Source organism: Neodiprion pinetum, chromosome 3 (genome assembly GCF_021155775.2).
Source record: "Neodiprion pinetum isolate iyNeoPine1 chromosome 3, iyNeoPine1.2, whole genome shotgun sequence".
Taxonomy (NCBI): domain Eukaryota; kingdom Metazoa; phylum Arthropoda; class Insecta; order Hymenoptera; family Diprionidae; genus Neodiprion; species Neodiprion pinetum.
The window spans coordinates 23,219,414-23,245,943 of record NC_060234.1 but is presented as its reverse complement, the minus strand read 5'-3'; the positions used below and the strand labels follow the sequence as shown (position 1 = coordinate 23,245,943).

Genomic DNA, 26,530 nt, shown 5'->3' with positions numbered 1-26,530 from the left:
CTGCGGCCAAGGTGAGCGGGTTCAAGCTCAAGAACAGAAGAGAAGCAACTCACCGCCGAACGGACTCAAAGTCCGGATTTACCATCAGATTACCAAAGAAGGATTTACCATCAAATCGGGCGCAAATTATAAAGTCATGTAAATTCAATGCAAGGTACGGACGAAAAACGGTTAAGAAATAAATCGAATCGATCAATTTATTTGCTTTACATATATCTGTATCAATTATTAGAAGCACCGTTTGGAACGAGCAAAAGTATATTACCTTTCGAGACGCAAAATATGCAGCAAATTTAAAAAAAAATGCTTAAAGCTGTACAATTTCTACATCGGATTCATGTTGAGGGCCGACTAAAAATAAAATTGGTCCACATTCAAAATCGACTTATGCCTACAAATATGTTCACAGAATTGCAGTATTGTCACGTTCGTATTTCATCTTCGACAGCTTGGTTGTTTCCAATCTTAGACAGTTACTAATTCCGTCTGATTATTCTTAGTGATCAGCTGCAAAAGGCTTCCATTTGACGGTCTGTCCTGATTTTGACCCCATTTGAAAAATAGCCTGTAATGGAAATAACCAGTTCGTAGAGATGAACAGAGAGGTATCGTGCTGAAATTATTTACAAGGCACAGGTATGAACAAAACTGCTACATATTGTCCAATTGTCTTAAACATGCAATTACCAGGTGAATTATGAAACATTGGATAATGAACACAAAATATTATTATTGGGTAGTGCAGCGTAAATTTAGCAGAATAACATCTATGATGATTTCTCAAGTTTACGATACATAAGAAAGATTGTTGGATTTCAGGTAGCAAAAATTATACTGCTTCATCCGGGAACAACAAACTCCATCACTAGAATTTCGAATTCGAAAGATATCATTTTTCCGAAAATTTGGCTTTAGTTCTCACCCTGCTACAAATTCCAATGGCGTCCACGTTGACGTATCAGCATCTGGCATCCACTTCCTGTTCATAGGAGTATCTAGTGTGACGGGTAAAATTGTGGCAACAAGAGAATCCTTAGGAAGACCACTTCCTTCATTAGCCAATGACTTTGTCAATTGGTGAACAGCCGCCTTGGCCATTCCGTACCCAATCATACCTGAGAAGAGCAGCAATAAAAAAATATTCTCGTCACAAAAGCGTGGAATCTATGAATTTATACAATAAAAGTTTTCAAGATTCATTTGAGGTTGATGAAGGTGATTTTACTTGGAACAACTCTACAGTACGACAAAAAACACAAGTCGAAAAAACAATTTCTGTCGTGATACTTTTCGTCAAATAGGAAAAATTATTGGTTGGCCGGTATAGTGACAAAAACGAAAAGTATAAAAAAGTGTGAAAAAAAATGGAATAAACTTTTATAAGCTTCAGAGATCATTGCGGAAGTTTGTCCATCTGAGGATTCATCTGAGTATATTTGCCACTAATTGTACATTTTCAATTAAAATGATGGCCTAGTTTTTCTCATGATGAAAGCATATTTTATCAATAAAAATGAAAAGTATTAATTTAAAATCTTTCTTCCGATAGGCTTCTGCGACACTCTAGGAGTATGTTTCATCCGTGCATGAATATTTCTTTTTACATTAAAAAATTAAAGAATATGGACTTAATAGCTTAAGGTATCGTATCGATGTATAAAAGTAGGTGTAGTACCGGAAAAAAATCTATCGTTATCGGCTGTAAAGTTTTTAGAAAGGATTTCTGGGAATCACAAACCAGGTGTTCCCTCAATTGCAGGCTTGGCACCAGTCAGCGTTAGGAAACCTCCCTGTTTCAAATGGTGGGCAGCAATACTAGAGGCAATTACTGAACTCCAGACGCTTTGCTTCCACATCAGATCACTATTTTTGACATAATCTTTGCTTGCTGCATTACCACCGGCCCAGCCACCTGCCACGCAAATAACACCGTCCAGCTTCTCCCCTTTCAGAACTTCTTTAATTTGCGACAAGATCTGGTTTTCCTGAAAATAAATGTTCAAAGATGAATAGGCTGTTCTGCCTGAATAAAAAGTTAAGAATAGAGAAAAACTCGTTCAAGGAATTTCCATTGGTGTTATATTTGCCAATTAATGAACACACGTGAAAAAACATCCTTACTGTAATAGAGTGGTTATAAGCAAATTCGAATGATACAAGCTAACGATTAGATATCAACGATTTGAGACGAGGTTTTATAATTAGAACGTTCAAAATTCTCAAACTCTGATATTTTTCACCTGAATTCAATATTTTTTGGCTTATTCTATGCAACATTACGATTTCCAGGGACCATTTGAAAAGATATTTACAAATTGTTATCCCAAAAGTGGGTAAAAATAGATTTGTGTAAATACGATACAATACATGTTTGTAATCTAAGATTTCTTGGACGTTTTTAGACAATATGTGAGGGTCTGATCAGAAAAGAAAATGTACCCAAAACATTAGAATTGGATCTAAAGTATCAGAATCTAATCATTTGTCCTATTCATTAAATCTAATTCCAAATAGTGGTGAACAAGAATTAGGTGATTATCTGTTTGAGTACCTGTTCTTCCCATGTTGCATTGGATGGGACGATAACGTTGACGTCTGCGAGGTCATTCTCTCTCATGTCGATGGACCCAACCCACTAAAACAACAATTCGAAATTGATACGAAAAGTATATGTTGGTTATAAAATGATAAACAAACAATCGTAGAACTATTGAGATGTCACAATTTCAACATATTTTGTTTTAGTTGCATAATTAATTAATTAACTTTATTGACTATCAAGTTTTTTCTTCCGAAAATGGCATCAAATCGGATAACCTTTGGCTCTGCTTTTATCACAGTATGTCAACATTTCTAACGTACTCGTATGGCCTGTTTGCTGTTGGATTGCTGATGAAACAGTAGCAAAATATCAATTCCACCGTTTTAAAACATTAGTTTTCAATGTTGGATGACGACGACTTACCAAGTATTTAAGAGAATTACATTTTTGTACCTGATTAGCACCTACAGTATTTTCTTAATTTTTCACTATTCTGTGTTTAGAAAATTTGGGCAGTTACTACAATATGTAAGTCCAAAGATGGTTGAAATAAGTTTTCAACAGGCGCAGTGAAACCAATTTTTGTCCTGCGATCTCTCAGGAACCAGAGAGGATAGGACGAATGAACAGATTTTATGATTTTCGTCTTAATCGATGCGGTTCTCCGTAACCAACTAGACGTTGTTAGATTTCAATCGAAATCTGTACTGTTTGTCGATAATTTCGAGCAAACTACTGAAAAGATATCGTAATCCGAGCTTGACTGAAAAAATGTATCAGCGGACGTTTGTAGATTTTTTTAACCGCATTCTAGAAAAAACAATTTCTATTGTTTCCTAAAAATTTCCAATTCCTCGCAGAAATCCATACCAGTTTACCATAGTACGAAACAGTGCAGAAACACGTGCAGAATTCTGATTTTTCCGGTTCACAATGCAAACTGAAGTTGTGAAAGATATTCTTACAATTAGTAACAATCTGAGTGAAAACTGGACAGATAACTTGATCAGATTCTACGGGTTATCCGGCATATCGCTAATCGTCTACGTGCTTATTTAATTGCGACTCTAAATATGCTTGTTAGATCCGTTTGCTCATATGGTTTTTGGCCTCTGGAGGTGGTTTCTTTTTCCAAGAGAATTGTTTTCTTTCGTGCCGCTTTGTGGTATAAGCTTAGTATAAATAAGCATATTGATAACCGATTGATTGGCCTTTGGGCCGGCTAAAGTCTTTGACGTCTTTCCCATCCCAATGAAACATGATACAATACACCAGTTACCTGACCACTTGTGCTATTTATGCAACTTTCCATAATAATAACACTTGCTTAGTCGACAAAACACAATTTTACGCACTGTGTCAATGAGTGTAAGTTACCTAATCCAAATTTTACGCGCTGTCAGTGGCACCGTAACTGAAAAATTGGTGAAAGGATTTTTTTTTATATGACTTCTAGTAAGGATTTTCAAAATTTCACCGAAGTCGCCCCTTATTCACATTTTCCTTCATAGGAGTTGGAAAAAATAACGTATGTCACACGTGCAGATGGTGGATATCTGACTCGTGTGTACAGTGTTCGCCTTGGCTCATCTTGCAGTACTCGTATTCGTGTGATTACGCTGCAACTTCACACTAATCGGAAATCACCCACCTTCCGCACTTGTAACACAATATACTATTTCTTATTGTTTGAATATATACGCCTGATATGTTTAAGGTTACTTAAGCCAAAACTCGATACTTTTTATCAATTTTATTCCGAAATAATTGTGCATTGAGTATTTATCAAATTACTATACACTACCGCACGTCAACTTAAAACACACCGCCAGAATCAGAGAGTTTGTGAAAGGTAGTGTATACAGGAGAATCTACTTTGATGAATTTAGAATTATTTGAGCAAATACAAATTAAGATGTCTGCGAATGCTGAAAATGTTTTTAACGACAGAAGGACTTATTTTCATGCAGAACACACGTATTAAGTTCATTCTTTATAGGGAATCTACAAATCTGAGGGTGCATTGGAATTAATGATCGGCAGTGTATTCGTAAGGTCTCTCTAACAATTCACAATATTAGAATTATAAGCAAATGCGTGTCGTTAGATATCCATGCTGCGTTTCAAACTACTTCAAAAAGGTTCAAAATCTAGTAGATTAGACCGATCTTACTCCAGGGTAATTCATTTTAATCAGAAAGACTTTTCTTTCAACATGTTGGCATCAATATCTTATTTCAATACGTCGCACCGATATTGATTATGATAAAAAAATGTCGGTTTGAATTTGGCTACCGACAAAAATCAACGTTGCGATCTTCAGTATCATAAGCTTTCCGTATAATCTAGAACTTTCTGACCACAAGCTAGATTCCATGACTTTCTCCGACTTTCACTTTAACTAGCAAAATTATCCAATATTTTCAAATCTCACCAGTTTTCGATTTATTGCTTGCGTTAACGTTTCTCCACACAATTTCGGACGTTGCAAATATATCAGAACTTCATGTCATACCGAATATTTTCATACTTTGCCGAATGTGCAATGGAAAAGTACTCCTGTTCAACTCAAGTTATTTCTTTACGTAATAAATTTTTGCCGAGCCCTTTACCCATGTAGAGAAGTGCATGAAACATCATATTCAAGAAGTATTTTTCAGCATTAATCGATAAAATAGACAGTCTGAACTCTTTCATTGCTTTCTACTGTCATAATATATTGAAATCTAGTAAAAAAAAGTTGATAGAAGCAGTAGTTCAAATAGAGAGTCTAGTATAAGTTGAATTATTGAAATACTATCATTTTTACGGCTTATTCCTTACTGCATACCCAACAAGTACACCGAGGTAGGTGAATTTCACAGTAATGCAGGAGATTGTAGCAACCTAAGATTAAATGGTATCTTTCGCGTGAAAGGCTCCAGTGGTTTCTAGCCTTGGCCTTGATACAGTTTCCCTCTCACTTATGCAACATTGATCAGTATAAATCTAACGATTGAAAGTGGAAGGAATCGCACATAGAAATAAAAAATAATATGATGGTGTACATGTGCTTATGTTAATAATAGTCAAATTGGAGGGCATTTTTCTTTCGCAATATATAATACGTATAACATATGTACATATGCAGACAATCGGTCCAAGCATAAAACGTTTTGACGCAGATCATACGCCGAACAGTTATTTCAGTAAATGAATACGGGTTTGTTTTTTTTTTTTTACCTTCCCGTTCTTTTTTTTTCGAAAAAAGGAATAAAATAAAAAGACGACGTTTGAAGATTTAGAAAATCATTCCGATCATATTCGGATGGGCGTCTGGGTTTTTGTGTGGGTCAATTTTTTGTCCTACGATATCTGGAGAACGAATGAATAGATGCTGATGATTTTGATTTCAATTGTCAGGGCTTTTCTTAACTTGAAATTATTTAGATTACCATGCAATTTTTGAATTTGCACTTCTTTCATTCTGTAAGGGTTTCGAATTTAAAGTATTAATTCATTCATGAAAACGAAAAATTATTAGGTTTAACTAATACAATTTTTATGAATACTTAATTTTTGTATTTAACTTTATTACATAACAGGTGTTCGAGAAATTTAAAATGTGCTTCAAGTTACTAACGTCGATGTTATGATGCATTTAGTTTAAAAATCGTTACTTCGCAGCATTAATATTATCTGAAAGTTCATTATAGTAATTGTAATCTCAATTCTTTCACAGTAATTCTAAAGTTTCAAAATAGCGGGTATTTGAAAAATGTTTCGTTGTGTCAAAGTTACTAACTTCAAGCACGTAATTTCAATGAGTTCAATGAGAGAATTATCTGAGAAATGAACATGGGATGCCATACAAATTTGAGGTCCATTTGGAATCTAATTTATTTTCCATACAAGATTTATATTCATGACACGGGCAATAATTATAATATCGGTCTGTGTAGTATGTAGTAATCGTGTGTCTCCCGTGTGTATTTTTTCAAACTCACAAATTGTTATGTTACGAATTGAAAAATTTTATCATTAGTAGATTTCCATATAATCACATTGTGACGTAATATTTAACTCCGGTAACTTTTAAATTGCTACATCCCTATTAATTTTCGTAAAATTCCAAATAAAGAAACGAGTTTAATACTGTGTAATTTATGATAATCTATCAAAGAACGTCGGCATGAAAAATCGATTAATTGAAATGTTCTAATTGAAGAGATTTCATTCCGCGTCAATAAATAGGAAGTCCAACAATAAGTATTTAATATTGATATAATTTTCATTTGGGATTTAAACGACGGAGAGTTTCACCTGCTGATAGCTAAATGGTGCAATCTGGAAAAACCCAACAGATTTTGAAATATGACTGTTACTATTCGTCAATGTATGTGTATGTATGTGATGCGATTTAATTATCGAGGTGAAACTAAAAAGAGGATAAAATTGAATGGAACTTGTTGCTCATATACACAGACGCATTTACGCAACGCGACCTCGATTAGTAAAATACGGAGAAAATGAACTTGCGGTTTAAAAAAAAGTGACTGTAATATCGTCAACGTCTGTATCAATATAAAATTTCGCAATCCGGGTACGGCAAAATAAAATTGCGCCAGGCGGCACTAACAATAACTTGTAGTCACGGCCTTATTTTATTTTATTATTACCTATACGATTATGAGCAAGTTATTTTTCCAGATAACCGGATATCCGATCGATTGCAGGAACCGAGAGCAAGTCCTGAGAATGACGAAATACTTTTTTTCCCCTTTTTCTGACAGTGCCGGTTCCCGCCCATAAAAAAGTTCTTGAATTATCTTCAAAATTTCGACCACGAGCCACGTCGAATAAAAAAGGGCATACAACTAGACTAAATTAAAACAACGTAAGAAAGATTCTATCAACTGTCAATAAAACATTTTCCGAATCAACAATTCGACACGTGTAAAGCGTCAATGAAACGACAGCTGTCATAATTTCCTTTACTATAATGCGAGCAGCCAAGATTTATCCGGATAAAAATGTACGAATTACAGACCGCGCGACATACACATCCTCTCGAGGGAAAATAAGTATACTGTTGAACCGTATGAACGTCGACATATCAAATAAAACGTTCAACTCACCCAGTTTTTCGATTTGAATTGAGTGACGCAAGTAGAGCCGAGGGCTCCTTTGCCCCCGTACACGAGCACGCGACCGAGAACGGCGGCTGCCATTGTTCAATAAACATCAATAAGTGAATATAACGATGAAAATCCAGGGTAATATAGGTACGGATGCGTGGAGAGAAACGCGTGGAGTTCAGCGCATAGAGGTATAAGGATATAGTGTAGGAAGGGTATAAGCTCTCGTAACAAGTGGGAGTGTCTCGTTATTGGAAAGAGACGGAGAATGTAAAACCACTACTCTTCTCACTCTAATGACGCATGCGCAGTGCTATAACCGTCGCAGCCGTCATAGCTGACTACCAGACTCGATGACATACGTTGGGTTACTTAGTAATCTGCGCATGCGCTAGTAGAGAGAGAAGGGTAGTGGTCTTACGTTGTCTTTGTCTTTCTACAGGTCGGACACGTTCAGAGCCGCCTTTCCTACTCTATCCTTATACTTCTATGGTTGAGCGAGCGGCGGCGAAGATGGCCGAGCGTGTTTCGTGAGCTTCCGCCGGCGATCGGAGGACCTCGAGTGACTTCGGCACAACTCGGCACTTCCCAGCCCGCAACGCACTCTGGGAGTGTAAATCTAGTGTGACGTCACAGTAGCCTAGTTGGGTTAGGTTTTACGCTGGAATTTGTAACGAAAAATTTTTTGTTTAAACGATTATTGTTTTTTACGCTGCACCTGTCGACCTGATCGCCGTGCAGACTGGTTCAGCGTCGGTCAAGTATTCGTCGTCTGGTATAAAGTGCTCGCGCGCGGCTCGTGCTACGCGGCGTATATGAAATTATTAAATAGAAAATGAGTCGACATGAAGGTACGTGTATTTCAACTTCTTTCGTGGGCTGATCGCGGGCTGGCTGACTGCGAAACGTCGAGCCAACAAATTTCCAAAATCCTAACACTGGGCATCGGATTATCCCCCTAAAAAAGCCAACTCATTCCACAAATACGTCCAGGTGCTTCTCCCAGGCCTGCCGTTCCCGATTAATCATGATAAAACATATTTCGTATGGCCAGGGCATCGGGATATCCCCGAGGAGCGATATAATGTCACCATACAGATGGCACCACCTCATCAGAATCTATTAGAATTTTTGTAAATTACCTTTTGAATTCGATTTTATTTCAATTCCAGATTAAGTGACGATTGCGTAACCTAAGATGACAGGAATTCCGATTTTTCAACCGAACCTCGTCCCCGATTTTCAGACCTTTAAATCCCCGTCTTTGGTGACGGCCGAAAATTTTACTAAGCAACTGTCATTTGGAAAAGCTTACTCTTACACCTTCCTTGAAGTCATTATATCCTTCCGTTTTCTCATGCAGCCTTCCTTTCCCTTTTATTCATGATTCAACACATGTCATATAATGTACCCTTAACTTGCCATATTTGTCATTTTTTGTTTCACAAAAAACACTCTACCAGATTCTTATTCGCCTGGACTTGCAATATCATGCACGACTCTTCGTCGGAGAAGCAACAATAGTTGTAGTTTCTCTTCATTTTCTTAAACTATTTACACACCTTCCACAATTACTTTGCTGAATAATAATTTCATCGGATATATTCCCTTTCAAATAATAAAATATACAGTAGATTCATACAGTCGATTTACTTTCTCTTTTCTCTCACACTTTTTCTCTTTGCCATTGTTTCGAAGTAGCTATTTTACAAAAATAAACATAACTGGGGATATACTTTTGGCTCAAATCCAGCTTACAAGTTGCGTCTTAGTTCACTGTATAGAACTACATATACTAAACTGTTTGTCAACAAGTTGATGAGAGATGAAAGACTTCCCATTTAGCAGACTCCTAGAACACTGTTAATTTTCTGCCAATGATAAGAGCAATTCTGTTATTACCCTGTTATGTTGACCACTCTTGTTTCTTTTTCCTTAAAAAATATCACCAAAGTTGTAAGGGGATGATTTGTTTCTTTGTTCAGTTGATAAAACTATGAACTATAATTAGATCATTTACCAAGAATTGCGTGTTTTGCATTCTTTATTTGAGTAAACATTTCACCTCTTGGTTTTATACTACGTGCAAACACATCGAGCATAGTTGCCACATGCATTCCTAATTTCTACGATAAAATAAGACAGCAGATAAAATATCCATTACCCTCTGTGCTCCAATTTATTACTGGTTGTAAAATTTTTCATTGGATTGTCGGTTTCGAATGTAAGAATAATTCACTTTTGTCTTATGCCACTATTGTATCACAAGTGTTATGTGTGATTAGTTAATTACTTTTTTATTTTAAATTGTAAGTTAATTTGTGTACACATATTTTTGTAGTGTATCATATAAATAGACAAGTTGACACAGTAATCTCGACCCAGAAACTAAACGTACAGGTTGCTGTCTATTTAAAGCCCCCCAGTAACCTGGATAACTTGACAATTTTGCATATTTATTGAGTATTATAGAAACATACCCTGAGATTTTGATCGATCAAAGTATTTAGCCATAATCACACCATTTCGCACTCTGAAATGACCACCCAGATTTTATTTACTCATCAGAAATTTACCATCAAATCTCAGTATTAGGAGCAAATGAAGTATTCGGTAAAACCTGACGGTTCGAAACTTGAGATCCATTCAAACAACATGCGAATATCTTTAGGCTTGTAAATTTAAGACACAAAAGTAAGCATTTGCGATTCAATGCTGAAAAATGAATTTACTTGTATAAAAAATAATCATTTATCTATATAATCTTCTCTTATTTCTATACGATGTGCATAGCATACACGTATACTCAATGTGTTGATCAATGTTTGAAAAAGGCTATGAGATATTGATTAATTAATTCTTTTAAATGATATGCATTTGGTGTTAATCTCTGTTCTTGCTTTTCTTTGTGTTTTCAGGGGTAAGTTGCGATTCCTGCCTCAAGGGAAATTTCCGTGGACGCAGGTATAAGTGCCTGGTGTGCTACGACTATGATCTGTGCGCAAACTGCTATGAGGCAGGTGCTAATACAACACGGCATCTCGTCGATCATCCTATGCAGTGTATCCTGACAAGATCCGACTTTGGTAAAGCTCAATATCTTTCATGTAGCATTAAGGTAGTCGAAAAGTTACAAGAATTCCGCAAATGAATACTTTTCAAAATTTTATATCTCCCTGAAGAATTTTTTTTCTATTTTGTACTGCAGTTTAGTCACAGCAGGTCGGCGTAACTTCTTTCTTAGCATAATTAAAGCAACTATCGTGTATTCAGTTTACCTTTTTGATAGGTAGGAATAGTTTACTATAATGGAATTATTTCCAGGTAGACTAAGAATATATTGAAAGCTATGCATACAAGAAATAAGGACACAAAATAGTTTTTCGAGTTCACGCAAGGCGACGCTAAGTGGCTGATTGTAACACTAATGCACATGTATTGTTCTTCCGACTAGCATACACCGATCTATGCTTAGTGTTCAGAAGCTAGTAGCATATTTCTTCCGATTTTTCGGTTTTTTTTTAACTCTAAACGAAAAAGATGTACCTCAAATTTTGATTCACTAAATTTAATCGCAAACTTTATCTACAACTAATACTGGCTTACGAATGTAGATCAGTGCAATATTAAACCTCTAGTTAACTTACTAAGATGTTTTTATTTCTTGAGATCTTGTTATCAGAATTCAATGTTGGAATTCTAAATCCAGCTCACATAGTTTAAGAAAATAATCGAACAATTGAAGAAAATATATATGAAATTGTATTCGTTCCACAGATTTGTGAATAATTTGGATCTTGATTGTGTTTGCTGATCAACTTACACAAATGTAATTTATAATTAAATTATTCAGCACAGGTTGTAGTAGATAAAAATATTTTTCTTAATCCTTGGTCAAAGTCGACTTACAGCCGCAGCTTTTAACAAACTTTTTTTCTTATCCTTATATTCACACTTGTTATAATAATTTGGTGTAATAATTAATATTGTAGTAATTGAAATAATTCTGTTATCACAACTGTGAAGTTTCATAATTGAAGTGTGAAACGTAGGTCTAGAAGAGGTTTCACTTTAATTATGCAATATGCATCATGTACAGTAGATTTGTAATACTAGAATAATCCAAAGACAAGATGGTTGCTATGAGTAACCTACAGAAGTGAGGAATTTTCTTCAAAAACGAAGTATTCTTGAATAAATAATATATTTGTATCATATTTTGCAACCTTCGTAAGAAGTACACCATTCACAGTTTTGCTCTGTTGTGTGCAATCTGGATAAAACAAGTAAAAATAAAAAAAATCAAAGCTTTTCGTGTTTTCCTTCGTTCACTTGGTCTTTATTATTGCTGTATTTTGTTTTTCAAAACGTGAAGAAAAATTTGTTTATACCTTCACTTGTGCTTAATCCAAATTTTAAAAAATTTAAATTTTTGAAATTTCATTCGATGAAGCTTAATTCAAAATATTTGCAATACTGGACGAATAAGTCAGTGCCATGTTTAGTGTTGGCCATAATTTCACCTCTTCGTTTTAATCCCAAATAGCTAACATACTTTTGCTCAAATTGTGTAGTCTTCTTCCAAATTTTATTTTCAGTTCCAAACTAATTGTAATAATGAAATTGAGAATCTATTGTAACAAAATTTGTTATTAAGGAATTTACTTGAAACTTTCCAATCTAATAATAACCAGGTTGAAGTTAGTAACGTTAACGTAACAAATTATTTTTAAAAACATTACTATTATGTAACTTTAGAACTACTTTGAAAGACTTGAATTCGCAAAATATGATTATGTTTTGTTGTATTAGATTTTACCAAATTTCAAACAATGCTGAGGTTGCACAATAACGATTTTCTTGACAGATGCATCGTTACCATAATGTTACGAATTTCAACCTTGTTAAAAATAGCGTTATCTCCTTCGGTGGAGAACTGGATTAATTAAGGTAACAATATCTAATTTCAAATATAGAACTCTATTACGGCGGAGAAGGAGTGAGCATTGAGCAGCCGCAATCTCTGACGTGTCCTTACTGTACTAGGATGGGATTTACAGAAGCTACGCTGCAAGAACATGTTGCAGCAGATCATCCAGATACGTCGTTTGAAGTGGTGAGTACATCAATGTATTCCATGCAGTAGCCTCTTCATTTGACACACATCAACTTACTCGTTTTCTTTTTCTTCACTTCTCCTTATTTAAAAATTTTCAACAGGTATGTCCAGTGTGCGCATCTTTGCCTGGGGGGGACCCCAATCATGTGACTGATGATTTTGCTGGACATTTGACCCTTGAACATCGAAGCGGTCCAAGAGATTTAATATCCTTCCTTGATGAACCAGCTTCTAGTCGCCACAACGTTCGACGAATGCCACACCCGTCTCGAGGTGTCGGTGCTCCGCGAGCCCGGAGGTATGAGAAACCAGTAAAATGATCACGCCAACAGTGGGTGATGGATTAACCATCAGGTCTTTGTTCTCGTACATTTATTCCTAGCTAAAAAAAAGTTCTCTACATTGTGTCTGTGAATGCCTGCGAAAATGTATGTTAACCTTTAGACGGCCAGCCTGGCTCCTGTTAGAGCCAGCAGGTAACTTGGAAACTCGACTGGACGTATTAACTATTTATACACGCTATACGATATAAATCATACCTCTAAAAAATATGGAATTTTAAGGGAAAAATGTCAGCCCTCTAAAGGTTAAAACTTTCCTATAACAATGCGAAATTCTTTGATTAGTTGTGCAAAAACAGTAGATACTCAATGTATTACAGAAACCTCTCCGCTACCTCATTACACAGAATTTTGTGGTTCTTCCATCGGTACAAGTGAAGTTTATTTTACAGAGGAATATTATACTTGAATCAAGGAGTTCTTTGATTACAGAGCATTTTCTGTAGAGGAAAAAATTACCCTGTCATGTTATTGGAGAAAAAAATAATGGTATACTGAAATTGTCTGTAGAACGATTTAACGAAAACGTCAATTTTTCATAAATGCAGTAAAATACATCTAGTCTATAATTTATCTTGTTATTTTCTGTGTTTTTGTTATTTGCTCCAAACGTAAAGTAGATTCTGTCATTTATTATCAATGTACAAGATTGTATATTGATAAAAGTAATTTGAGCATATCTATTTTAAAGTAATATTGATGCCAAAGAGAAGCTATGAATTTGACAATATTTTTTTGTTGAATTTAAAAAGCTGTATGAGAGAAAATTTTAAATATAACAACGTAAGTTGGAGGAATAAATAGTAATTGATTGTCACATATAAATTTGGTTGTAGAGACAAATCTAATCAGAAATTCTTTCTATCACATTATATAGCAAGCGAATTACTATAGTCACTGTATTTCAATAGTTTCTGTGTAAGCGATGGACCTAGAACTTGAGAGGCGGAGAATTCTCAGAATTCGTTTTATGAGCCAAGAAAGTCGCTAGAATCACAAACTATTTGTTTTTTCATATACCATTCTCTGTGCACAATATCTACCATAGCCACATTTAGTAGATCGCATCAGTACCTGCCACCTTTCACACATCTCATCAATGTTTCATGAATAAAGACTTGTAGACTTTTACTTCATTTTATGTTTATTGATATGAAACTGGTCCATTTTGTCATGTATAATCTGATGATCATTTCATATAATTCATTGGAAAGTCAAGCCCGTCATCTCATCTTAGATATTGTTCATTGGAATGACATTGGACCTGCAGGTCCAACATGCATTTTAGTTCATCAGGAGCGCTGAGTCCCAGCAGTCGAGAAGGTATCGATCCAATCACAGAACTCCTGTCTCAACTGTCAGGGGTACGACGAACTGGAGCTGGCACAGGTCAAGGATCCTCTGCACCTTCGCAACTACAACAGTTGCAAATGCAGTTGCAGCTTGAACGTCAGCAAGTCAGGGTACGTTGTAAAGACTTGCCTAGTACACAATGATTTTATTTTTTACAATAGTTTTCTTTTGTTCGTCTTTTGTTTTTTGCTCTTTGCTCTTTTTCGTCGTTATCATGCGGCAAATCGATTAATGTCGAAGTAGCATGTCAATTGTGAAAGATTGTCATGAATATGTATTTCTTTGGTATGACTCCAAGTCTGTCTTAATTTATATCGTACTTGAGACGAATGAACAAGATCGTGCACAGTGTGCATTTTCATATGTTTAGATTTATATATACATGTATGTATGTGTCTGTATTGTGTGTGCTTATGCGAATCAGGCTGCACGGCAACAACTAGAGAGACTGCCAAGGAGACAGCCGCAAGTTATTGGCACAGTTAGCGGGGGTGTGGCCAGCAGTGGACACTCAGCCACGATGGCCAGCGTGGTTACCAACAGCTCGGCCAGCAACAACAACGCTGCTGTCAATGCTAACAACGCTGCTAATCCATCCAACCCATCGTCGCTGAACTCTCAGAACTCCATGTTTCTGTTACCCAGGTAAGTTTTGTCTGAAATGCGTCACACTGTAAACTCAATTTCAATAAACTTGCCTAATAAACTGAAGACGGAAGATTATTTGACCATCAAGATGAAGAAAGGGTTCTTACGAGGCATGCACTGTGGCACCAATTGCCATTGCCGATTCTATATTGTGCCTTTAATATTTTATTTGCATTCTTATCTAGGTCAAACCAGTATATTTTTATCAAATCGCAAAGGTGGTTATTATTAACCCTGGTACTGCAAAACTGAAAATCCATGATGTGACTTGGTTTAATTTCATTTAATTACGGAAGGTCATTATTCCCTATCTTTTTCATAAATTTTTCCCTAAAGTTCCATTCACCGAATGGTAATAGAAGCTGAGACTTTGAAAAACCTAAAAATATTACAATAGTTTCCATAGTCTAAAAAAATAAGGGAAATATCGTGGAAATATTTCAAACTGATTCATATCAACAATGGTAATAGCACAATCAAGTGTAATTTAGTGTTTTAGTAAAATCAAATTTTTAAATCAGGTAAAAGATGAAAACAAATCAATGGTAATAGTTAAATCATTGAAATTGTGAAACACTGAAATTCTTCAATAAATTTCACGTCCCACTTAGAACTGAGAAACATAATGCATTAACAATTACTTTTATTTTACTTTTAAAGAAAAAAAATAATAATCAAGTTCGGTGAAGATAACTTTTCACTATTGAATGAAACAATATGAGACCCCAAGACCGTATGAACGGTCAATGTAAAGTTCCACAACCACGGAATTACAAAGAACCTGAAAACAGCCCGCTGAATATTAGAATATTGTATCACATATTTGAAATGAGTCCAGAACGAGTCTCAATTCATACTGAGAATTGTCTTTTCGCTTACAGCATTTGGGAATATTGTCGCGGATAAAATCTCTGGTCATTAGTAATCATGATGTAAACCTACTGCTTATCACAAATGCATAGTTATAAAAACTGTGGTCTCATGTTAGAAAGTATAATGCCGATACTTATACATCTTGATTAACTTGGATATTCGTTGCATATGAAAAATGTTTAATAAATGCTGTAAGGTTAAACTCAGATCAACAAATAATATAATTTCTTACATGTGTGCATCACACGTGTGTTACTAATGATCACGGAATACTCATGAAAGTTAACAAAGAAATGGAAACCTGAATTTTTTTTAATAACCCAGTTCATTACTCTTCGTTAAATTCTGAACAAGTATAAATTTAATGAATAATTGAATAGGTAATCAAATGGTAAATCTTACTGATAATTCACAGTGATAATAAATTTGTATATTTCAACGAAATGTCTTGCGTCGACATGGAAAAAGTTTTGTTAGCAAGTTTAAAGTTTTTTTAAATTACGACAGAGCTAGAGACATCTTAAAATTCTTAAATTTCATATATTATTGCATGAGACTCTGCTACCAAAGTCCTATCAGTTTATAAAATTAATTACAAGCAGTGAAGTCAGGTTGAAGTATCAAGTGAAATAAAAAGTTGTTGGCAGATTTATATGTGAAACACCTGCGCTGTTAAACTATCTTTAAAAATGAATGTTAGTGTATGTTTGAAAAATTTTACAGCACATATCTTGTATGTGCATAATTTCCTGACATGATTGTACTTGAATTCGCGATTTTGCTGTTTTCAGTTTTCGTAAATTATCGAAATCTTTGAAAAGCTGTAAATTAGTAACGTAAAGTGCTGTAACAGATCGCACACTTAATTTCGTAAAAAGTCTACAAAAATTCCAGAGCTGATTTTCTGATCACATGTGATAATTAAGTTTGGAGACTCTTATTACCAGCTTTTCCCAAGTAAAATATTGTAAGAATGACTTTTTCAAATAGATCATGAACCTATTTTTTAATACCGAGTATTACAGGACTTTATTTATTAAATGTCTGAAGTGGCATTATTAATTCGAATTTCAGGAGGGAAAAATTATAATTTGGTCAGAGAAACGACAGGGAATTCATTCAACTATATTTAGTGACCATTATGTTTCGAAGCAAGCCAAGTAATTTTGTTGGATTCCGTCTTGAGGGAAATGATTATTATTATCTTAAATCAATTTAGCAACTTCAAAAATTTGTTGTCTCTGCTCTTCATAATCATTATTAATGCATTCTAAAGTACGGAAATGAATGCATAATTGGCCTTAAAATGATTGAAATTTTTTTTCACGTATCCTATAATCCAAATAAATAGTTAACAGCTGCTCCAGTGTGTTCAGGATGTTGACGAGCATTGGCATGATTTTCATCAGCTTTATTCCTTTACTATATCACTTGTCTTAAAAACAACAGAAAAAAATGATGAGATATCTTTGATGGGAACAATAGCAATGGCTCAATTACAAATTGAAAAATACAAATATAATTTGTAATTAAAATAAAATCATGTACAAATTGCTATTAATATTATATAAGCGAGATACAATTGTTTCTAGTGTCTTTGGGCGGATATAAAAACTAGTGCGACCATTGACAAAGTCTACTAAAAACTCGATTACATTTTTTGAAAAACAGTGATAATGGGTTATTTGTCTAATTTGTAAACCTTGAAACCCGAAAAATTTTTTTTTATTCACTCACATTTGCTCGTTTTGCATATCTCTATTCCATTTTTTATTGGTGTGTCCAGAAAAAAATCATAATGAGATTCTTACTGTGATATTTTAAAATCACCGAAACTTTTTATAGGATTTAATCACACTTTTCCAGCTCTGAATATAGAATTTGAAAGTATAGACATTTGTTGGATTTGTACACAAAAAAGTGCTATAAATAGGAAAGGGAAAAAAACAGTAAATAAAAATATTCTGTATTGAAACTGAACAAAGATCCTCTAGACAGGCTATGTATACATGTAAACCAAAAACTGCATGTCATCTGTAGGCTGGTCATTGCCAAACTAATTTGCGAACACTATATTTTGCCAAAAAGTGTGCAAAAAACAAATCAACCTCAATGATCACATCACATTAGATTTTGTAAACTTCAACCACTGCTGAAAAATCTGTTATTCATAAAATAACTGAATAATTTGAAAACGGCACTTTTCAAGTGATCTTTGCGTTTACAATGGCATCAAATTTGACAACAGATCTTGAAGGTTATACAAAAGTATTAATATATCCTCCTCCTCGGTTGCGCAGGTGCATGACGAATACGCTGTCCGACTCCCAGCTGCAGATTATTGAACGAGAGAGTGCAAACAGGAGTTTGTTCACGCGGGAGATTGTCGTAAGCACATTGTCTCAGGCTCTGCCTGAGCTGATTCAACAATCGGCTGTCCAGACTCCTGGATCGACAGCAACGACAACACCAGAAACTCCAAGTGGTGTAGTGGCACTGGTTCCGGCGAAGAAGAGTAACTCGAACCAAGAAGTGAAAAGGGATCAAACAACCACGAACAAATATGTTGTCCAACAAAATCCACAGCAGCAACAATCGCATCAAACTCTACAGACAGCAGCGGCTGCCACAGGAAGTCAGTCCCAAGCCGCAACTATGGTCGGCCCTACAAACCAAGGACTTCCTCCTAATCCCAATGCGGTCTCTGCTCAGAATACACCCATAGTCCAGACTTTAATGCACAGCGTATTGCCGCAGCCATTGGTGAGCTTTGTTACTTTGTATGTTGATGGAAGAACGTAGAGATAATTGGCCTTACGGGACTTACTGTGTTTCACTAAGGAGTTCAAAGCTTTGGGCGGAATTTTAGTTTGGAGTAGTTGAGGACTTGTTCACATTTGAATGGAATAAGGTTCGGTAAATTTAGGAAAATGAAACTATTCCCTGGTACACCCAAAGCCACAAACATTTACCCGGGAGTAACTGTGTTTGCTTATCTTTAGTCAATACATTCTTTGACAAAAGTTTTTCATTGACTTTATTTGAACAGAGTGTCAAACGTGAGGTCTCATAGTTTCGAATCAGTTCCTTCTACTTTTCTTCCAAGACATCGAAACCAATTTGAAACTGTCTGCAAAGATGAGAAATAAAGTAAAACTACTAAAATTTCACATATTTTTGAACACTTGCTCTACTGTTACAAAAACCGTTATTCTAATTAGTGATTGGCACAAAATTGTTGTCTTGGATTCAACCACCGGTTATTATTCCTCTTCGATCAATTTAGTTATAGTGATATGTGTAAAAACTCTTCCAAATTTGAATTCCGCCAAAAAATATGTTTAAGCATAAAGTTGGATTATGCATCCTCGCTTCTACTTGAAAAAGTCCTAACTGTGCATACCATTATAGAGATTTGCGAGATAAGGCACTTTTGATATTAATTATAAAAAATTGATCTCATTTCCACTCTTGCTGTAACAAAGATAATTAACAGTCTTCTGAATTAAAACTTTGGAATTACATTCTTGAACGTGTTACCTTTGCAGTTTTTTTTTTTTTAATGTTGGTTTAATTGGAATAACATTTGAAGAAAAAAAAAAACTTCTTTGACGTCTTCTGAACATTTCGGCCACTGAAAATTTAAACCTACTTGAACATCTCTTGAATGCCAAAACGTTAAACGCATTGATGTGTTATTTGGATAACGATTTGCAAATAATATAAGAACTATATTCAGTAAAACATTCCATAAATTTATAGCACACTATTTATTGCAGAACACGTTCAAGAATATGCATAGCAACATTCAAAGTCAAAAAACCACTGATTGTAGAGATATAACGAGTTGAAGTTATAACAATAAAAACTTTCTGCATATATTTCATATATTTTGTAACCTTTTTTTTTTATAATAATTACAACGATACGCCATTTTATTTTATACTTGAATATTTTTGTGGAAATAAGAAAAGAATTATAAGACCACACCGCATACGTATGACCTTATTTAAATTATCAAAATATTGCTACCCTTTATCCGAGGATGATTGAACAAAGACATAATGTTTCAGCACAAAAAATAAACAACACAGAAGTGAAACAAAAAGTATACAAGAGACTGCATCCTATTGATGCTAATACGTTATATGCCATGATTCATATTATTTTACATAATGACTCTTTAAACTATGGAAAATTATCATTTGTGCTGACACAGATTTTGAGGAATATTTTTTCAAAATTTACAGAATAGGCGGGTTACTTTACTTAGAAACTTAAAACTGAATAACGGCTTTAGAAACAAATATTTGAACAATAAGAACCGATCGTTTTATCTTTAGAGTCAAGGTAATGATGGGTATGAAAGAATATGGATTAGATTCGAAATTGTGAGGGTCAGATGTTCATGAGTTGGTATTGAATACTCCGTACAGATATGCATCCACACTGAACTGAACCACCAAGTGATTGCACATTTTGCAAAATAGTTTATATCTGTTATTGCTTATTAAAGAATAGCCCATCGACACATATTTCAGTGGAATACAGGTAATATGACTCAAAAAATTCAAGGACACTGTATAATGGTAATTCTGGCAGTGGCACGCAGGAATTTAATCTATGGGAAATATGATACAATAAGTTTTTGTCAATGCACATGAAGCTTATTACAACGATATTTTCTTTTTTCACACTGTGTGCGATAATTTTTATGAGCAGACAAACATTATATCATACTTTCCAAGTATTACCTGCGTGTCAAATAAATCACTTTATATCAAATATTACGTACCATAATTCCTGTCGACACACCACACAGTTGTATCTTAAATTTTCTGTTTTATAGGCAGCAGTGTATCGAAAGAATTTAGATCTACTAAAAATTTTGTGTGCAATATTTCTTGTGCGCTGAAATTACGAGTGGTAGTGCTCAATGAGCCATTGTGCTATATAACAAAACATTATGCCAGTGTACCACTGACAAGGATCTTTCTATTTCGTACTTTCGTTTGACAGAGCAGATTTGTAGCATTAAATAGGGATGTGTAGAGATGCATAAGTGGTTTTTAGAACTTCATTATACCAAATAAAAACAAATGTAACAACATCATTCAATTTACGCGTGCTTATTTTAATTCAATTTAATTATCATTTAATTCCATTGTTATTCTGTGTGGGATACAAGAAGATAGGATGGTCTGATAATCACTCGCTGTACTTCATACGTACAACAAAAATGACACTGCGTTTGATGGACAACAGTGTTCGGTAAAATTGTAATTTGTAATTGACACAAAGTCTATGACAAAATACAATCGGGTCGTTCCACGTGAATACGAAAAAAATAGTAAAACAGATTCTCACAAACATGTTAGGATATTTGTTACCGTGTAGCACAGAATAGTTTGTTTTTTCATAAATTTTCATAAAACAACAATTTCATAAATGAGCCATTGATTTCGAAATTATGAAACGTTCTTAAAATCACACATTTTTTAAAATGATATATCTAGACTAAATCGAGCTACAGAGTTTGTCATTTCAAAACTAATAATCCAGACTATCACGAGATAGACAGAGAAAAATTTGTCAAACAATTTTTTCATATTTTGTTTATATCACGACATCTTTTCAATGCCGCTACCACGTCGTTTTTCTCATTATTTTACATTAACCTAGAGTAATATTTTTGTAGAAATATGAAAAAAAGATTTAAAAGTGAATTTTCTTGCTTGAGATGAAAAATAGAAAATGGTTTGAACATGAGAGTACAGTTTCTTTTTCAAGTAAACAGATTTGTTTTGAGTTTATACCATGTAGGAAATAATTAGAAAGGTATTTGGTTGAAAATAAGTATCTACATCCGGTGTTACTATATGAAAATGACTAGTTGAAATACCCTGTAGCTCAATGCAATCTCCAGATATTATTAAAAAGCTGTGTTTTGCAAAGTATGTTATGCATCCGAAATAAATGACTTTTTCGACGTTTTTTACTCGTGCTCGTTTGTTGGCCATTATGACATCCCAATATTTATGACGACATCGAAAGAGGTGAGGTTTAGTTCGTGATAGGATTGGCATACACTGATTCAACTATATCTTATTTTAGATACCAAATCCACACATAATACATTTGTAATATGCAATTCAGACCCAACCAAATACTTACGTTGTGAAATATCTTTCCAATTCTTAATTGCTACGAAGTCAACTACAAAATATATTGAAATTTCGCATTGGCATGAGATGAATAACAAAATGCATTTATGATGCAGAATTAAGATGAGACCAAATGCAAAGTACCATTGTAAATTATAATTGAGCGGAGCTCAATTACTTGAATATTGATATTTTATCGAATAAAAATATCCAATTACACTTGAAATCTATAATCAAAGCATATACAGATATGAACCACTTTCAAAAATTGTAATTGAATTTATGTAAACAAAAATTATAAATGTAACCAACATAATTTTTGCTTTTAGATTTTTTTTTTCATGAAAATTCACTAGATTGAACTGTTAGCTTAGATTTTCAAGTATTACAAAGAGAATCATTAAAACGTCCAATCTAATGCATTAATTCATTCCCTAAAGTTTCTCATACACTAAAGCCACATACTCGTTTGAAAGTTTAATCTTCTGTTTTCGTTAATCAGCCATTGAAGAAAAAAAATTTTGTCTAGATTAAATTTTTAACATTAAGTAAAATCCTCCCATCAATTATCATAATTAATTGTGAGCATATCAAAAGAAAATCATTTTCACAATTGCTAACAGTTGCACAGTTTTCTAAAAAAATCCACGAAAAATCCTAATAATTTCTAGGAATTTTTTAGGAATATCTTAATTTCTGTGCAGCAAATTGAATTTGTCAAATTTATGGAAAACATTGGGAATTTTTTTGAGATACTCAATAGAAAAACAAGTTCAAAAAGCATCTCGAGCTGTTCCTAAAAATTTATTTGATGTTTACATGGAATTCGTCTTAGTCAGGGATAGTGATAAGAGCTTTCCAGGTTTTCAATATAGGAAATGAAGTTCACAAAGAACATAAGTCCTCTCCAGGAATCCAGACTTATTAGAATAGTTCAAACTTTTTCAGAACTAATTCAGAATTTTCTCTCAGGACTGTCCAAAAATATGGAATAATTTCTAAGAAACGTTTACAAAAAAATTATGAGAAACTTCTAAGAACTTTTTTTCATCAGAGTAATAAATCATAATTTTTCGCTTCACCAGACATTCTTTGTAAAGTAATATGTTTCTGTATTTTACATTTATATTTAAAACTACACAAAAAGTGGTAAAATTTAATGGTATTTAAGAAATTCTTAGCTGTAACTCGTATGTATATTGTCCAGCCCTGCGCGCAGCTAATAATGTTACCTCTGTAGAACTGCTATATGTACTGGATTTAAGTACATTGTATTTATAAATTTTTCTGGTTTCAATAAATAATAATAATATTTGTTTCACACTTTAGGTACTGCAACAGCCTCTGTCCCCAGCGCCAGTAAGGAACACTGGAACTGGTACGATTAGGGAGCCAGTTGCTGCTCCAGCGCCAGCTTACATGCGGGGTGGCGTAGGTCCTGTAAGTGTGACAGGACCGTCACGCAGAAAACCTGTAAGAGCTGTCGATGGGAGGAACCAATCCACTGAGCCGCCGCCACCACACTAACCCCACCCTTTTGCCGGAAAAAATTACCCCTATAGGCCCTCTAGCACTAGTCCTAGCACTGTTTAGAACACCTCATCATTATTGTTATTATTATTATAATATTATATATTGATAATTATTTGAAATACCCCCGACCCCCCACTTTATCTTCTTCTGTACCTCAGCGTAATTTCTTTTGCTGTAGTACTTTTTCTGCCTCATTTATTCCACATGACAACTTAAACCACCTTGGTGAAAGGTAGTCTGCCGATAGATGGCGAGAGTTGAAAATTTACTACTGCTGCTACTACTACTACTACTGCTACTGCTACTGCTACTACTACTACTACTACTACTATTACTATTATTATTATTAATTATTATTAATTATTATTATTGTGTTTGAATATCGTGATATTTGAAACAGTATGCATATTTTGATTGAAGAATATTTAATAAATATACATATACTCTTGTGCTTTTCCGCTGATTGAAGGACTGCTAATTCGGTAACATATACACACACGAACTTGCTACATGTAGACTGTGATATGGTGAAATTTCATTTCGCAAAAAGACTCGAGACATACGTATATTTCTGGGAATGGTGAAATAATAGTAAATGTAAAATAAAAAGAATAAACTGTTACACGTCGGGTGGAATAATATTTTTTGCTGTGTCCATAATTAACGCGGCTGACTACCTCTTGCAATTCGAAAGGCTTTAACAAGGAAAATGAATCAAATGAAATAATAATTGATAATAATTAGGTTATATAATTTGAAAGAATCGTATCGGGGTCATTTTTGATTATGATACACTACTGCTATTAGTATTACGACTACTACTACTATGACTACTGAGTAAAGTACTGCTTTTGAAACTCGCTGCTGGTGCCGCTTCTGTGGATTTAGACTACATACTGTAAAAAAATATTATTCTGTTTGTTAACTGTTGTCATTTGCCAAATCCTTATTGTTCAATTGAGTTTGATTCTTTATCTGTCACATGACTAATTTATCTTATTTTTTGGGGGGTAGTTGAACATTTTTGAAAATTAAACTACAAATCTGTGAATTGAATGTAAAAAAAGAAACGTTACAACCAAAAATGTTTTAATATGCGTGAATGAGAAAATATTTTATCAAACGAGAGGTGAAGAAATAAATTCGGAAAAATGAAACGAAAAATGCAAAATTGCAAAATATATTACCTGGCATGTGATTCTTGTTTGATAAGGACGGCAAAAAAAAAAAAGGAAAAAATACTACTCGTTTGCAGTAATTATTACTATACTAATTATTATTAATATTATTATTATTCGTTGAGTACGTTTTATACCCATGTGCTAACTCCTGGACATGCTGAAGTTTCCTGGTAAATGCATATTGAATTATACCATACGCTGTAGTTTAACATATAAAATATAACGTGAGATACGTTTGTAAAATCAATTGGTGTCTCATCAATTAATTAATTAACAATATAAAGAACACTTGAGTAATTAACGTGGTGAGTAAGTATTATCATTGGGTTAATTGGATTCTAGAAGAAAAAAAATTCTTGATGCTGTTGATATGTACAAAACGAGAGAAAATGCATTGAACAAAATCAATATATGAAAATCAGAAAAAACAAAATGTAGGTACATGAATACTAATTTCAATCTAACTATATCTATAGTCAAGAGCATTATGATATTCTTTGTTCTATCAGTGTGCATAGTGTACAATAGTACTCGCTCCGATGTGATTCTGATTTATCAAAAACAAAAAAACGAAATTTGTAAAATAACTTAAGTTATAAATAATAAATGATAAATATAAAGTTTTAAAAATACCTAGAATTTAGAACATGGTGTCAAACTTACTCAATTTCAAATATCCCTAATTATTCCTAGAGATTATTACAGTAGGCATCAATTGAAGATAAATCATTGGTGGATAAATCAATCTTAATTTATTATTACTTGGCAATCAAAGAAATAACTATTTTGAACAGAATTATTACTTTACTAATGATCATTTTGCATCTTTACATCATATTACCATCAATATTTCCTTCTTACATTGGCGCCAACTGACTAACATTTCAAGCGACATGAAGGATGATAAACGTTTTCTGATGATGGTCGGCCGGGACCGGGGCCAAAACGTCAAATAAAATTATGTGACTGTTTTATACCCAAGAACTCCATTCACTCATTACCTAATTACGGCAATGAAGTCTGTCAATGTTAGATCAATATTTAGTTATGCGATCCACTCTTTTCTATTTTCGACCTCATTATCGCATTATTTTTCCTCCTCACGTTTCAAATCAATTATTGTACAGTACAACCTAATTTTTATCTAAAACTTGTTGCTCGATTCTTTGGATTTACGATTGTAATTTGAGAAACTCTACAAGTAACACGCACTATTAAAAAATAGAATGAACGAAAGATGATAACTTGCTAAATTTTTCACATCACCTATTGTAAAAATGAACGGAGCCCAACTGGACACGTATTCGATAACATCCACTACATTATAGTACATTTTTACAAAATTGAATTCTCTGTAATGCACGTTCATCATGTGTATTGTAAACGAATAAAGCTGATCGGTATAACTGAATTCTATGGTCTGTCTTAAGAAATTAATTAATTATCCATGAATTCGCTTGTTATATTTCTTACCTGCATAGAAAAGACCAGAAATTTTCGGTAGTACAATAATCTACCATATTATATTGTGTTACAAATGTGGAAAGTGGGCGGTTTCCGATTAACGTAAAGTTCGCAGCGTGAGCCGCAAAACTGCCCATCTGCACGCATGACACACGCTATTCTATTTAACACCTGTGAAGGTTTGATTTGAGAAGC

General features: G+C 34.1%; 2 protein-coding genes across 3 annotated transcripts; one reads left to right on the top strand and one right to left on the bottom strand.

The window, feature by feature from the left end:
* Positions 1-179: 179 nt before the first annotated feature.
* Positions 180-9,357, bottom strand: Dhpr (dihydropteridine reductase). Of its 2 annotated transcripts, none has more exons than XM_046616289.2 (5): positions 9,222-9,357; positions 2,552-2,635; positions 1,739-1,985; positions 923-1,115; positions 180-565 (listed from the first exon to the last, which is right to left on the bottom strand). In XM_046616289.2, the coding sequence occupies exons 2-5, from the start codon at positions 2,615-2,617 to the stop codon at positions 466-468; spliced, it is 606 nt and encodes a 201-aa protein (XP_046472245.1). In that variant the 5' UTR covers positions 2,618-2,635; positions 9,222-9,357; the 3' UTR covers positions 180-465. The 2 variants fall into 2 exon arrangements, with proteins under 2 accessions (XP_046472245.1, XP_046472244.1); XM_046616288.2 differs by lacking the exon at positions 9,222-9,357 and adding an exon at positions 7,660-7,856.
* On the top strand, positions 8,276-26,282 carry LOC124214159 (E3 ubiquitin-protein ligase KCMF1). Its single transcript, XM_046616265.2, has 8 exons — positions 8,276-8,510; positions 10,578-10,745; positions 12,636-12,775; positions 12,880-13,076; positions 14,390-14,582; positions 14,897-15,117; positions 18,294-18,756; positions 23,487-26,282. The coding sequence occupies exons 1-8, from the start codon at positions 8,495-8,497 to the stop codon at positions 23,682-23,684; spliced, it is 1,596 nt and encodes a 531-aa protein (XP_046472221.1). The 5' UTR covers positions 8,276-8,494; the 3' UTR covers positions 23,685-26,282.
* Positions 26,283-26,530: the final 248 nt, after the last annotated feature.

What these genes read in the sequence shown, in the direction of transcription:
- LOC124214159 (XM_046616265.2), top strand. An exon ending in GGTGCTCCGCGAGCCCGGAG is followed by an intron (nt 13,077 to 14,389) that starts GTATGAGAAACC and finishes TTGGACCTGCAG; the next exon opens with GTCCAACATGCATTTTAGTT. An exon ending in GCGTATTGCCGCAGCCATTG is followed by an intron (nt 18,757 to 23,486) that starts GTGAGCTTTGTT and finishes TTCACACTTTAG; the next exon opens with GTACTGCAACAGCCTCTGTC.
- Dhpr (XM_046616288.2), bottom strand. Translation starts at nt 7,752, where the DNA reads ATGGCAGCCGCCGTTCTCGGTCGCGTGCTCGTGTACGGGGGCAAAGGA. An exon ending in TGCAATTGAGGGAACACCTG is followed by an intron (nt 1,116 to 1,738) that starts GTTTGTGATTCC and finishes TGCTCTTCTCAG; the next exon opens with GTATGATTGGGTACGGAATG. An exon ending in CCATTGGAATTTGTAGCAGG is followed by an intron (nt 566 to 922) that starts GTGAGAACTAAA and finishes TTTCCATTACAG; the next exon opens with GCTATTTTTCAAATGGGGTC.